The sequence below is a fragment of the Xiphophorus hellerii genome, chromosome 20 (assembly GCF_003331165.1).
Source record: "Xiphophorus hellerii strain 12219 chromosome 20, Xiphophorus_hellerii-4.1, whole genome shotgun sequence".
NCBI classification, from domain to species: domain Eukaryota; kingdom Metazoa; phylum Chordata; class Actinopteri; order Cyprinodontiformes; family Poeciliidae; genus Xiphophorus; species Xiphophorus hellerii.
The window spans coordinates 15,964,377-15,976,932 of NC_045691.1; the positions used below are offsets into that span (position 1 = coordinate 15,964,377).

A 12,556-nucleotide genomic window follows, 5' to 3' on the forward strand; every position below is an offset into this window, starting at 1 on the left:
AGGGTTGGCCATCTTATCAGACTTCCCTGCTTTTGCGCCTCTCTCAGCCCATCTCACTACAAAGATCTGGCCTGGGTGATAACAAGTACTGAGGCTTTTAACTACTGCCCTTCCATGAGAGGAGGTTTCAGGAAAGCTGTAAAAACGCCACAAGGAGGGTGAAATGGTGCCATGTGCAGAACACCAAGCTTTAAAGATCTGTGTACTAACAAATTTTAATCCCATGCCTCACCCAGAAAAGGAGACCAACCTGAGGTCATTCATCTTGAGGGATCTGCTGCCTTCGTCGGTGGACAGTTATTACCGATACACCGGCTCTTTGACCACTCCGCCCTGCAGCAAAGTAGTGGAGTGGATCATCTTCTCCAGGCCCGTGTATCTGTCCCACTCACAGGTGCGTTAAGTCCACTCACACACACACACACACACACACACCCCCGCCCACAGACCTTGACTGCTGTATTCGCCTCACACACTAAGATCCCATTTGTGGATCAGTTGCAGTCCACCACTGTGAACGCTCAAGCAATTTTCCCTCATGTGCCTCACCTCCTTAGTCCCTTTTGCACATTTCTCTCCAGCTCCTTTGCATATAAAACCATGACTGCCTATGCAGCGCATGATTAAACAGGACGGTTGAGCCAATTACTGACTTTTGACAGCACCTACTCTTATATAGCAGCCAAAATAAGTATTGAGCACACAGTATTGGTTTTTCACTGTAATGTATGCACATGCAATTTAAACCAGATTTTGGTAACAACTGATGTAATTCACATAATACAAAAAAAATCTAAATAAAATAGTTTATAAAGTTATTAAAAATATAAATATTCACATGCCTACTGCAATATATTTAATACTCAGCAGAAAATCCTCATTTGTTAATACCAGATTTAGATTATCTCTTGTACGGAGAAAATTGTTGCATGTTTTACTCAGGTATGACATTTGACTCATTCTTTTTCACAAATATTAAATGTTTTATGGGTGACTTTTATACGATCTTCAGTTCTTTTAACTTTGGATTCAAGTCGAGCTCTTGACTGGCCCATTCCTGCACCTTCATTTTTTTTTTTTCTGAAATCAATTGAGAGTTTCCAAGGCTATATTTTTTAGATCATGTCTCCCTGTATATATGTGGAGAAACCAGTCGTAAGACCACATTCTCTTCTCAAAGTTTTAGGAAGAGAATGCATCACCAAAGGACCTTCAATGTTTTAATGCAATTTTGCTGCATTCAAAAGCATCTGATACAGTTTTTTTCATTAAAAATTCCAACACTGGCTTCAGTGACCCCTACTATGCTTAAATGCAAATTTGGGTCCACCTAAAATGCACCAGACTAAAAGTAAGGCGCACGAACGACACCAGTTAGCAAGCAAACGTTTGCTTGCTAATGTGGTACCACAAGAAGAATGTCCTTAAAATGTTTGCAGTGACAACAACATTAATGTGGTTACAGTAGAGACTTAAATTGGTTTTGCCTCCCTTCCCTTAAAATCTTGGCCTTATTATGATTTTATAAATTGTCTTGGGTAAGGTAGCCGTCACTGTAACACTCCTCCAACCATAGAGTGGGCATTTATATTTAGAGAGTAAAATTTTGCTCTTTCTGTGACCTGTCCACGTGTTCTTCAGCAAACTTGCTTTTCAAGTATTTTAAGCTATTGGTGAGTTGTGTTTGGCCCTTGGACAATTCTTCTGACTTTTTTCTACTTCTCAACCAGAAATCCAGTGAGGAGCACCTAGTTGTGGCCAGGTTATGGGGAAATTGTTTTCTCTCTGCTTGTGGATTTCGCTCCCTGGAATATTTATAAGTTTAGAGATATGCCTGTACCCGAGGTCTTAGAGAACTCTTTGCTTTTATCCATCACAAGAGGCTTCTTGTAACTTGGTAATGAGAAATCTTTTTATAGGTCATTAATTAGGACTAAAGCAGCTAAAATTAATTATATATATATATAGCAGCGTTGCTTTCTAAATTCTGACAGATTTCAGACATTTTCTTGACTCAGTATGCCTTTTTTCTATTTCCTTCACTCAATGTTCATTGTATATTCCTGTGTCATTTAACTTTGTTACAGTTCACTCAATTTACAGATTGTTTTGTTTATTTCTTTGTACATGCAGATTACTGTGTTTGTTACCAACATCTGTTGTGAATTTCATTTCCATAGCCCTTACAAAAATATATTTACTGAGATAATGTATTAAATACCTGTTTTACTGAAATTGTCTTTTGTATATAATATTGTGTTACACTGAAGCAAGTCATCATGCAATCTTGGTTGTTTAAGTTAATCAATTTAAATAATTTGTGTTTCTACAGTATCCACCCAGTGTGTGATCATGAAAAATGCTGCATTTTGCAGCACTTGCCTGTGTGCCTTAAAACATTTTACCTCCAGCTGTTATTGCTGTTTGTGATTTTGAGAGATAATATATGCCAAATCACGCCCTGTGCTTTTTTTTTTTTTGCTGATCCCCTCCCTTCTACAGTGCTTTGCAGCATCTTTTATACATACAATTCTTGGGTTACCCAGCTGCATATTCTCTAGTGCATTCTGTTCCACAGAAATGTGCAGGGCTCAGTGGAATATCTATGAACTTGCATGAGGACAAATCTTTTGTTCAAAAATGACTTCTACTGCAAGATTATTGACCACCTCTACAATGTTTGTGACGCTCACAGAAGTCCTTTATGAACCTGTAATTCATTTCTCCAAGCACCCATAGGACACATTGATTCCACAGTATCTGTAATGTGTAGTCATTACAGCACACGGCAGGAGATCATTCTTGGCAATCAATGGCCACAAATTTGCCCCATTGAGAAGTTACAGCCCAGCAGGTAGCCAGGGTGATGATTGAAGTCTGTGCCTGCTGCTGCCTGTGGTGTAAATGTTTCTTGCAAATACTGCTCTCCACTTGTGAACATTCAGCTACTGGCAAGTGACTACAAATGCAGTGCTGCATGATATATTATATTTAACACATTCATGTGAACATTGACTCACTCACACACACGCCTGCACACCCCCACACACACAGGAGCAGTAGCTCTTAAATTTTCCTTGATAGCTATTCTACATTTCTCTCCATTCAGCTGGATGCTTTTTACTCCATCTTCACTACGGAACAACAGGACCACGTCAAGTCTGTCGAGTACCTGACAAACAACTTCAGGCCCCTGCAGGACCTGAACAATAGGAAGATTTTTAAGTCGGCTGTGAAAGATGCATGGCAGAAAGATTTGACTGAGATATTAGGAAGCCCACACAGCACAGAGGCTTCTAGAGGTAAGATTTGTTTTATGTCTCAAATGCGTTTATTTATTTTATATATTTATTTATTATTTTTTAGAACACTGCAAATTGTCTGTTTTGTGTTTCACACTGATTTGTCTTTGCCATTATCTGCAGATGTCAGTAAAGAAATTGGAAATATTTTCTTTGTAACAAGGAAACATACTTATCCAGTAAACTTTATGTTATTTGTGTCCTCCTTATTTTGTTGTTTCAGCAGCAGTTTAAAAGTTCCAATTAAATTTCATTAAAAATTAATGCAAATTTATGAGAGCTCATGGTAACATTAATAATGGGTCCCTCTGTTTTGTTTAATGAGCACTTTGATGCATTGCTCTAGAAAAGATTGGAAAAGGGAAATGGAAAGAAAAAGGCAGAAGTTTTTTACACTCAAAGCAAAAGTTCTTCCATATAAACAAGTTCAATTTCCTTTTTCCAATAAGTTAAGAAGCACATGTAAGTCACCGGCTCACAGTTTTGGTCTTTTCATTTTTTGGTTCTTTATTTAATCAGAAACAGCTAGCAAGCTATTTCTGATTAAATAAGATTCATTTGGGATATGTATTCCACAAATGATTAGGCAAATCTTCTAGTATGTGTGTTACGGTAAATCCCGGACTGGCCCCCAAACATCGTCTAACTTAAAAAAGCACTAACACCACAGCTAGTTTATTTTAAAGTATTTCATACAAAAATGACAACCAAATGGAAAGGAGCTCAAATTCAGTATCAGAGGTACTTTACCGAGTTTTGTTTTTTTATTCAAAGCATTTGATTTACAACATGCCTAAACTAAACTTAATCACCTTCAGTTGGTGTTTTGCTGTTAAATGGGAAAAAGGGAATGGAAAGCACAAAAAATCTCTTTTGTCATTTTAAGAACATTGTGTAGCTACTCGAAATCAGATACTGAATGAAAGTAGTAAATTGTTGCTAGTGCTTTTTAGCTTATAATGCTAACATTAGCATCTTTAAATTTTTGGGAATTAATTTTGTTTCACTCATATACTGTAGAAGTTGCTGGCTGAAGACATTTCATCATGATTAAAAGTTGCTTTTTGGGGTACACCTGACATAACACATAAAGAAAGAACATACAAAGAACCAACCGCACCCGAGCCCTGATCAGAGTATTTTTGTTTGTCTTTTGTTCTTTTATGTGATCGTCTTGCTGCGCTTACTTTAACAGAGAGTGCAGGAACTGAAGAGACTAATGAGAAAGGCTGCTGCTCCCTAAATTGGTGTTGTTGGTGTCTGGTGGGGAGAATTGATTGGGAATGCTTGTGATGAAGTTGGAGCACTCTAAAAGGGCCGATCAGCAATCATCATTAATATGTGGCATTGCTAAAATAGACCCATACAAATTAAGTTGTGAAATTGCTTTTGTGGTGTAATGTCGCTGGGCAGGATGAATGTGGGCCAGCATATCTCGCATTTTCTCTTCTTCTCTTTTCTTTTTAGTTATCTTCTGCTTTGTTCGTCTACCAGTCGTGTTTCTTTGGTCTCAGATGTAAAACTCTCTTGGCATTCTGAGGTGTAAAAGAGTCTTTTCTTTCTTTAGGAGTGATATCTCTTGAGGTTCTGATGTGTGGAATATTTTATGTTATTTATGTAGTAAATTTTGCCTTATAGTTTTAAACGGTATGAGGGTCATGGCCACTTTCCGAATGGATATTGAATCAAATTAACATTATGCCACCATTGGAGGCAGCTATTCCATTCAAACATTCAGTTATTTTCTTTTACATTCATGTTAAAGATTTTTGTCCCATTCTTTGCAGAATATTTTTTTTAATGTTACTCACATTGGAGGGGATGGGCTTTTTAATGTCATACCATTGCATCTCAGACTTTGGCACTGACTTGAATTAAGACACTCCTAAGCCTTCATTCTGCAAGCAGTTTTTAGGACTTGTTGGTATACTGTGGATTATTGATTTGCTGCATAGCAAAAAGTGAATTTATGCTTAAAGTAGCAAATGTATTGCCAGACATCTCCTATAGGATTTTATAGTCAAAGGTATAATTCTCACAAGACTTTTTTCTTTTCTTTTTTTGCTAAATGTGAGACAGGTCTTATGTGGTGTTTGCTAAGCAGTGGTTTCATACTTGGATCTCTCCTACTGGATGCCATTTTTGTCCAGTTTCTTACCTATTGTTGGCTCAAGAAAATTTACCCCAACTGATACAATTGAGGCCTGCAGTGGTAGGTGGTCCATGAGCCCTTTAAAACATTTTGGTTCTCTGACCATTCCTGAGAAGCTTTCACAACGATCTTCTTGGATTCCCAATGACTTTCTGACACATTTCTTAATTTTTTATGTGTTGCTTTTGAAATATTTTACCCTATTTCATATTGTCAGATATGTTCTATTTATGTAAGTGAGAAGATTCTTGGTTTGATTCTTAATTTTTTTTTCGGGGGGGGATTTTGATTTTTAAGATGCTTTTTGTGTTCATTTAGATTATTAAATCTGGTGATCTGAATCATTTAAGTGTAACAGAAACCCAAAATTTAAGAAAGTTAATTGCTCATTTACAGTGAGTATGAAACAAAGACAGTTAGGAAAGTTGTTGTATTTTTAGGATAAACATATATTGAAAGAACCAAAAGGCAAATTTATCTTAAAGAGTTCAGGGAAACATTAGTACATCTAATGTTACAAATACTCAAGTCTATTGTGAATTAATTAAAAACTAAAGAAAATAACAAGATCAATGACTTTTTATCTATAGCAAGCATAGAAACAAGCATTTTCAAGTCTAAGATACACTTTGTGTATTAACATTAATCAAAAGATCAGTACTGTTTCTAAAATAGAGGGAGGTTATTTTAATGGTGTAATTCATACTTATTTTAATCTAAGAGAATAGGTTAAAAAGGGGGGAAAACAAACATGGCAAACCCAAACCTTCGAAGCCACAAGGAATCTGCTTTTGTTAAGAGATGGCAGCAAATAAGATAGTGGCTGCTTCCAGCCATGAGTTTTGGTTTAGTATATATCAGTGGTTTCTTTTCCACTACAGATTTTAGAATATCCTGGAGATTCTTCACTTTGGATTTGAAACTGATTAGCACACTTGGAAAGAAGTCATAGAAGGTCGTCAAAGTCATGAAGAACAACGCTGTCTTGCAGAGTCAAAGTCAGACCACTTATTTTGGGCCACAATCAAAACAAGCATTATCACAACCGCAGTCCATTAAGGCTGATCAAGACTTGTGACTAGCTTTGGGTCTGGCGTCTTTGATGGAGAAAACTTTTTCTTTAGAATTTCGTCTGAGGCGTCTTAGGGCGACTGATCAGCCAATTAGAAGTGGATTTTGATGTTATGAGCTGATGAGGGAGGAAATATTATGTTACAAATTGAGACTTCCTTTTATAGCAGCTAAGAGACCAAGGTTGAGTGAAGCAGAATATCAGCGTTAGACTAAGTCACATTGACTGATTTTTATATAAGCAAAACAGTTCAACAGGAGCTTGGAAGGTAAAAAAACTATTATTTTAAGAAAGTCGATCTAACAGGTGAACTAAAAATTAATAGACTTGATCATGTGGCCCACCTGGCATCACTGATGTAGGCAACAGAGTAAAGAGTTCCATGAAAGAATTTAGATGTGGTCGTTGCTACAGTTTTTAAGTATAAAGCCTTGTTTTTTGCAACAATGTTAGATTTAGAGAAAAGTTGTTTTTGTCAAAGTAGATACTTTTATTTTTAGCATGCGTCACTTTGTTTGTTGTTCTTTCCATCTGCTGACTGATTAAAAAATGTCTGATATAGTGGAAAATGCCAAGCACAATTTAAAAGACACCAAGGCTGAGCGTCTTTCCATTAGATGTGTTGTCTTTGCTGGCTCCAAAAAAGATTTAGGTGAAGAGAAGCAGCAAATTCTGACTTCAGAGCTTTTAAAACCAAAGCAGGTTTGGTATTTTGTTTTTGTATTTTTTAAAAAATGACTCAGACAGGCAGTTTAGACTAAAGTTGTATCTCGAGCAAGGGCTTCATATGATCATAAAACAGGTGCTGTAGTTACTGTGTTGGTGTTTATCCCTTAGATGATTTCGCTGCAAAGTTTAGAAAAATGCTAGTGTATGTTTAAATCAGATGTGTCCCTTTCTTCGCGTTTTCAGATAAGTTCATGTTCCCCGCATCATTCCCGCGTCTGCTCACGGTCTGCTTTGAAACATATCGTACAGTTTTCAGAAGCGATACGCCGTGGAGCAGCATTGTTGACAACAGTCATTTCATCCTCCTCATTGTAAATGCTGCCAGGAGAAAGATTCACGCTTTGCTCTTCTCTGCTCTGAGTGGTGTTGCAGGAGGAGATCGAAGCTTTAGAGATTATTTTTGTGAGGTTAGAGTATGCATTGCATAAATTCACACATGAATGGTATGATGTAATTTGCATTTTTGTAATACTGACTCCGATAAAAGATTTACATTTTTGGTTTCCTTATGCTGACTACTTTATGCTAATCATATTTAGCCTCAATAGATCTTGTGCAACAGTTCTTGGAATCAGAAAATGAGTGATGTCAGTGGATCAGTGAGGTTTAAAATTAATCCGTTGCTGTCGTGTTTACTGATAAATTCAACACAAGTTACGTGTTTTTTTTATTTTTTTGTTTCCCAGACGCAGGACAACACGACAATATATTTTAAAATGCAAAGCGGGAGCTGATGAAAAGCTTTCCAGAGAGTTATTAATACTCTGGTGTTAATTGTAAAAAGAGAGGTGATTTTCAGGACAGTAATGATTCAGCCTCCAAAACCATAGTGACATCTTCAGCTGCTATTAAATTATTGTTCTTGAGCTACTGAACCTGACAACGAACATCCAACAGGTTATGATGCATTTCGCACCTGTCACACCTAATCAACACCCTGAGATTTTCTTCCTCTTGTTTTTTTTTCTTCTCCCCTGTGTGCCTTTGACTGATTCCCTTCCCTCCCTGTCTTTCTTTCTTCTCATCTCTCACATGTCATGGTGCATAATTTGCGTCTCAGTCTCACTGTGCAAATGGGGAAAATTGTGGTGACAATTTCAATTTGGCAGAAACTCTAAGAGCACATAGTCATTTGACACCAGTTTCTGATTGCTACTGCCCTGATGTGCAGAGAGGCTTGTCCAGATAGTCTCTTGCTCATACTGATGGAGGCTTGTGTCAATGTCCATGCTGCAGCCTACACTGCCACCTTGAGGAGGAACAATGCTTGCTTTTTTTCTTTTTCTTCATTCTTCTCACGCAAAATGCTTTGACCTATACAGAGCAACATCCAAATGAGGAAATAATCAAAAGTAGGTTTACTCTGTATGTTTGTTACATTAAAACTATTGAAGCTTTTGTATCTGAAATGTATGAAATACATAACAAAGTTAGGACTTATAATGTACATTTTGGAGACTGGTTTTGACCACAGTCTAGCCAATAGAAGGGTTTTTATTATTAGATTTCAAATATGTTTTTATTATTTAGAGGTTTCTCTTTTAAAATAGTCAAGCTACTCAGTCCCTTCACAAAACTCATTTTGCTAAAGTATTCATGCTAATTTTTTGTTTATCTCTTTGTGCTTCTTTCCCATTCTTCTTTTTTTGGGCTCCTTTAATGCTGCCTTCTTTTCATATTTTTCTTTTTATTGTGGACCAGTGTGCAGCAGTGCCCCAGTGAGCATGAAGATTCAACCGCTGAATGAGACAGCCTTGATGGTGAGCTGGGAACGACCTCTGACCATCTACCACCCCCCCATCACCAGCTACATGGTCTCCTACAGCTGGGTGAAACGGGACGTAGCAGATGAAAAGACTTTTTTAAAGACAGGAGACCAGAGCATGGTAAGAGTTATCAGAAATCACCAAATTGTTTTCTAACTTAGTAGATTTTTTTATTTTTTTATTTTTTAGAATTATCATCATTGCTTGCATTGTTGTATTTTTTATTCTGCAATTATTTAATTGGATTTATTTCAATAATATTTATAATAATTTAGTTATTATATTTTTTAAATTATTAGCACAATTTCAGGTTTTTTTTGTACTTTTTAGTTTTATTCTTACTTCTTTTATCTTATTTTTCAGTAGCTGTTGCTCGAACAGCTCTGATTTGTGTGCAGAGGCTCAGATGCATCTGTCAGGATGAGACGCTGGCCGGATCAGTGACAGTGTGTAAAGGGGGAGACAGGTTGTGATGAACTCTGCATGTGGCTGTTGCTTGATATGAGGACCCAGACGCTTCCCCTGTCACTCACCTGTCTAACAATAGAAACACGGGCCTGTCGCAGACGTTGACGCGTCACAACTGATATACGTATAATGAGCTGACAAAAGCCCTTGTGGCCTTTACCCAGATGCAACGCTTGTCCCGTCTTCTGTTGTTGTTTTGGTTTGTTTGTGTTTTTGTTTTGGCATTAATTTAAATTTTGAAGAAGACTGTGAAGTCGGGCACCGTGTAGCAGGGTCAGAAAGTTAATCCAGACCAAAGCCGTGCAAACAAAAGCAGTCTTTACACTTTTGTTTTACCAATGCGGACAGTCGATAAGAAGAAAAAAAAATCTGCAGTGGTTTTTGGCCTCAGAGGCAGCTCACCACAGACTTTATTTAATAACAAATGCAGAGCAAATGTAGTCTTTAAGATCTGTGATCCACTGATCACTTAACTCATCTCTGCTGCCTTAAACATTGGAATACTTCTTTAGTTCTTACTGTATCATTCCTCTAAGACATTTGCTGTGTCTACAGAAATAAATCCTCTCTCTGCTGGAAGCTGCACCTACTGGGATGTTCTTTTTCACACAATATAGCCTTCTCTCCGGTCATACATCTTTCCATTTCTGAATATCAAACACCCAGCTGTGCATTTCTTCAAGGCCTTCTGACCCCCAGCTGTCTCCGTAGTTTGCATGACTGCCTCTTTAGATATAAACAGAGCCAGGTCAAAACAAGCACCTACTAGTTCAGAATGGTGGGATCAGCTCCCTGGTGACACGGGTACCTCCAAACTGGTCATGCATTTCAAAATACACGGTTGCCATTGCCACGGGTTGGATGCTGGTGAGGCATCTTGCACACTTGCTGCTTCTGTGGCTCTTTTTTGGTACGGAACGCTGCACAGAGAGGTTATGATCTGAAGGAAGGCACTCAATAATCCCTTGTAGTTGAAGCCATGCAGGACCTTCATTTCCAAATGAAACACAAAATTCATTCTTTTTTCTTCTTCACTTTCATCTTAAAAGAGAACGTTTTCTCTGTACTCTAAATCAGATACTTATGATGTTCTCTCTGGTTCAGGAGTGGCTCAACACGTCTTATCTCTGTGTTTTTAGCAGCTTTTTCCACCCTGCACTTTTCTTCCACCCAACTTTCCATTGATATGTTTTGATAGATCATTTTGTGAACCACAGTCTTCTTCAGCAGATACTTCTATCAGCCAGAAAGTTTAAATCTTGGGCATGTGTCGTTAAATTGAGCAGCAACATTTGCCAAATTAGGGAAATGTAGTTATGCAGTGGCTTAAGGACATCCGAGTCAATATTTTGGATTGGCAGTCATTAAGCCATAATGTCAGTCCCAAAGAAAATAGGCAGGCACAGATGAGGAGGTGTGTTTGAACAAGACATAAAAGCTGACTCAGTTACAACAGCTATGTCTGGAGGAATGGGGCAAAATTTCAACAAACTAATAATCTGTTTTTTCTGTTAAAGGAAGATAATTTTTTAAAACAAGTTTACAGGAAATGTGTTGATTAGTATCCAGATTCCAGGTTTGATGGATCCATTGGAGATTTTCCTTATACCATGTCCATTCTAAAAGGGAAAAAAGTTTTGAATATTTATAGATTCTTGTGAGAAGTGAGGGAGATGTAATTTAAAAACATTTTTAAACCGGCTAATTGAACTATTTAGTGAGGAGAAAAAAGGATTTTACTCCCAGTTTTTTTCCATGCTGCTCATCTTTATGCTGCATGTCTTAAAAAATGCCTAGCGGGGATCTTTAACTTAGAATCTAGTCACTAAAGCTTAGAAGTGATGGACAACTAAGTTAAAATGAATATGCAAAAAGGCTTCTTGCTGTCAAGGATGGCCTTACAAATTAAGTTAATGCTATGCTCAGCTAAAGATGGATTAATATTTATTTCCTTTCCCTTAGATACGTGCACCCTCAGAAGTCTGTCTGGCTCGCCAACACATCCAGAAACCTGCCACAAGAATGGCTCCGGCTGATTTTAAACATAGAAAACATTTCAGTTTAAATCTCCCTCTGCTGGTTACTCGCTACCACCGGCAATTTGCAGCAACATTTAGTGACCTTTTAGTTCTCCATCAAGCCCACTGCGCCCCGGGGTTGTCTGGCACAATCGTCATATCTCCGCAGTCTTGGTCTTCATCCTCTGTTTTTCGAGGCCTCGTCAGAAAACACGAGAAGGCAGAGTCTTCTCTATTAGAGCTGCTATACCGTGGAGAAGCTTGTGTAGGCGTGAGATATGAAGGAGAGTCAGTTCTTAAAGCTTACATTTGAAGGTTGTTTTGCGAGTTAAACAACACGGTGGTACGACTGGAGGATTTTGAGGCTGGTTTCTGACTATAGCTATTCTTCTAAGCAGACTTTTATTTAATAAGTCATTTTTTCCCAAAATATCTTTGATTGACTATATGTTTATATTCTAACTTTGCTTCAAACAGATGATTAAAAGAATCATTACTGTGTGCATGCGGTGCTGTGTGGCAGTATCATATTAGTTCACTTCTCTCTCAGTTGGCAGTCTCTTATTGTGCCCACTTTCATTTCCATTTCAATTTTCTGTTTTCTGTCCCTGGAAACTTAATCTGAATTATTCTACAAAAAAAAAAAAAAAAAAAGAACTGGCTCTGCTACAGCATAAGCAATCACCCATCCAATTTTGTGGACAATTTTATTGTAACTATATCCATCTGTGAACAATATCAAATTAGACAGGAAAATGATTGAAGCTTAGCATAATATATTTTCACTTTAGGCATCAGATTCCACTCTTTCAAATGTAATTTAGCTACTTCTTCAAAATAAATTTTCCTTGTTGCAAATGTGTTCTTGTTTTGTCCCTTTGCAGAAAGCGGTCATTACTAACGTGTCGCCAGACCTGCTCTACCTGTTCAGGGTGCAGGCAGTGTGTCAGCATGACCTACGCAGTGACTTCAGTCAGACGCTGCTGTTCAGAGGTTCGCAGTTTAATCCCTGAAGTGCTTCACTCGCTCTGCTGGCTAGATTTGAACTT

General features: G+C 37.7%; 1 protein-coding gene across 1 annotated transcript in view; it reads left to right on the forward strand.

The window, feature by feature from the left end:
• Window positions 1–12,556, forward strand: part of ca16b (carbonic anhydrase XVI b) — a 155,543-nt gene that overhangs the window by 118,527 nt on the left and 24,460 nt on the right. The window contains 4 exon segments of the mRNA XM_032549643.1: window positions 237–394; window positions 3,110–3,302; window positions 8,957–9,141; window positions 12,392–12,500. Coding sequence (XP_032405534.1) covers window positions 237–394; window positions 3,110–3,302; window positions 8,957–9,141; window positions 12,392–12,500 — 645 coding nt within the window.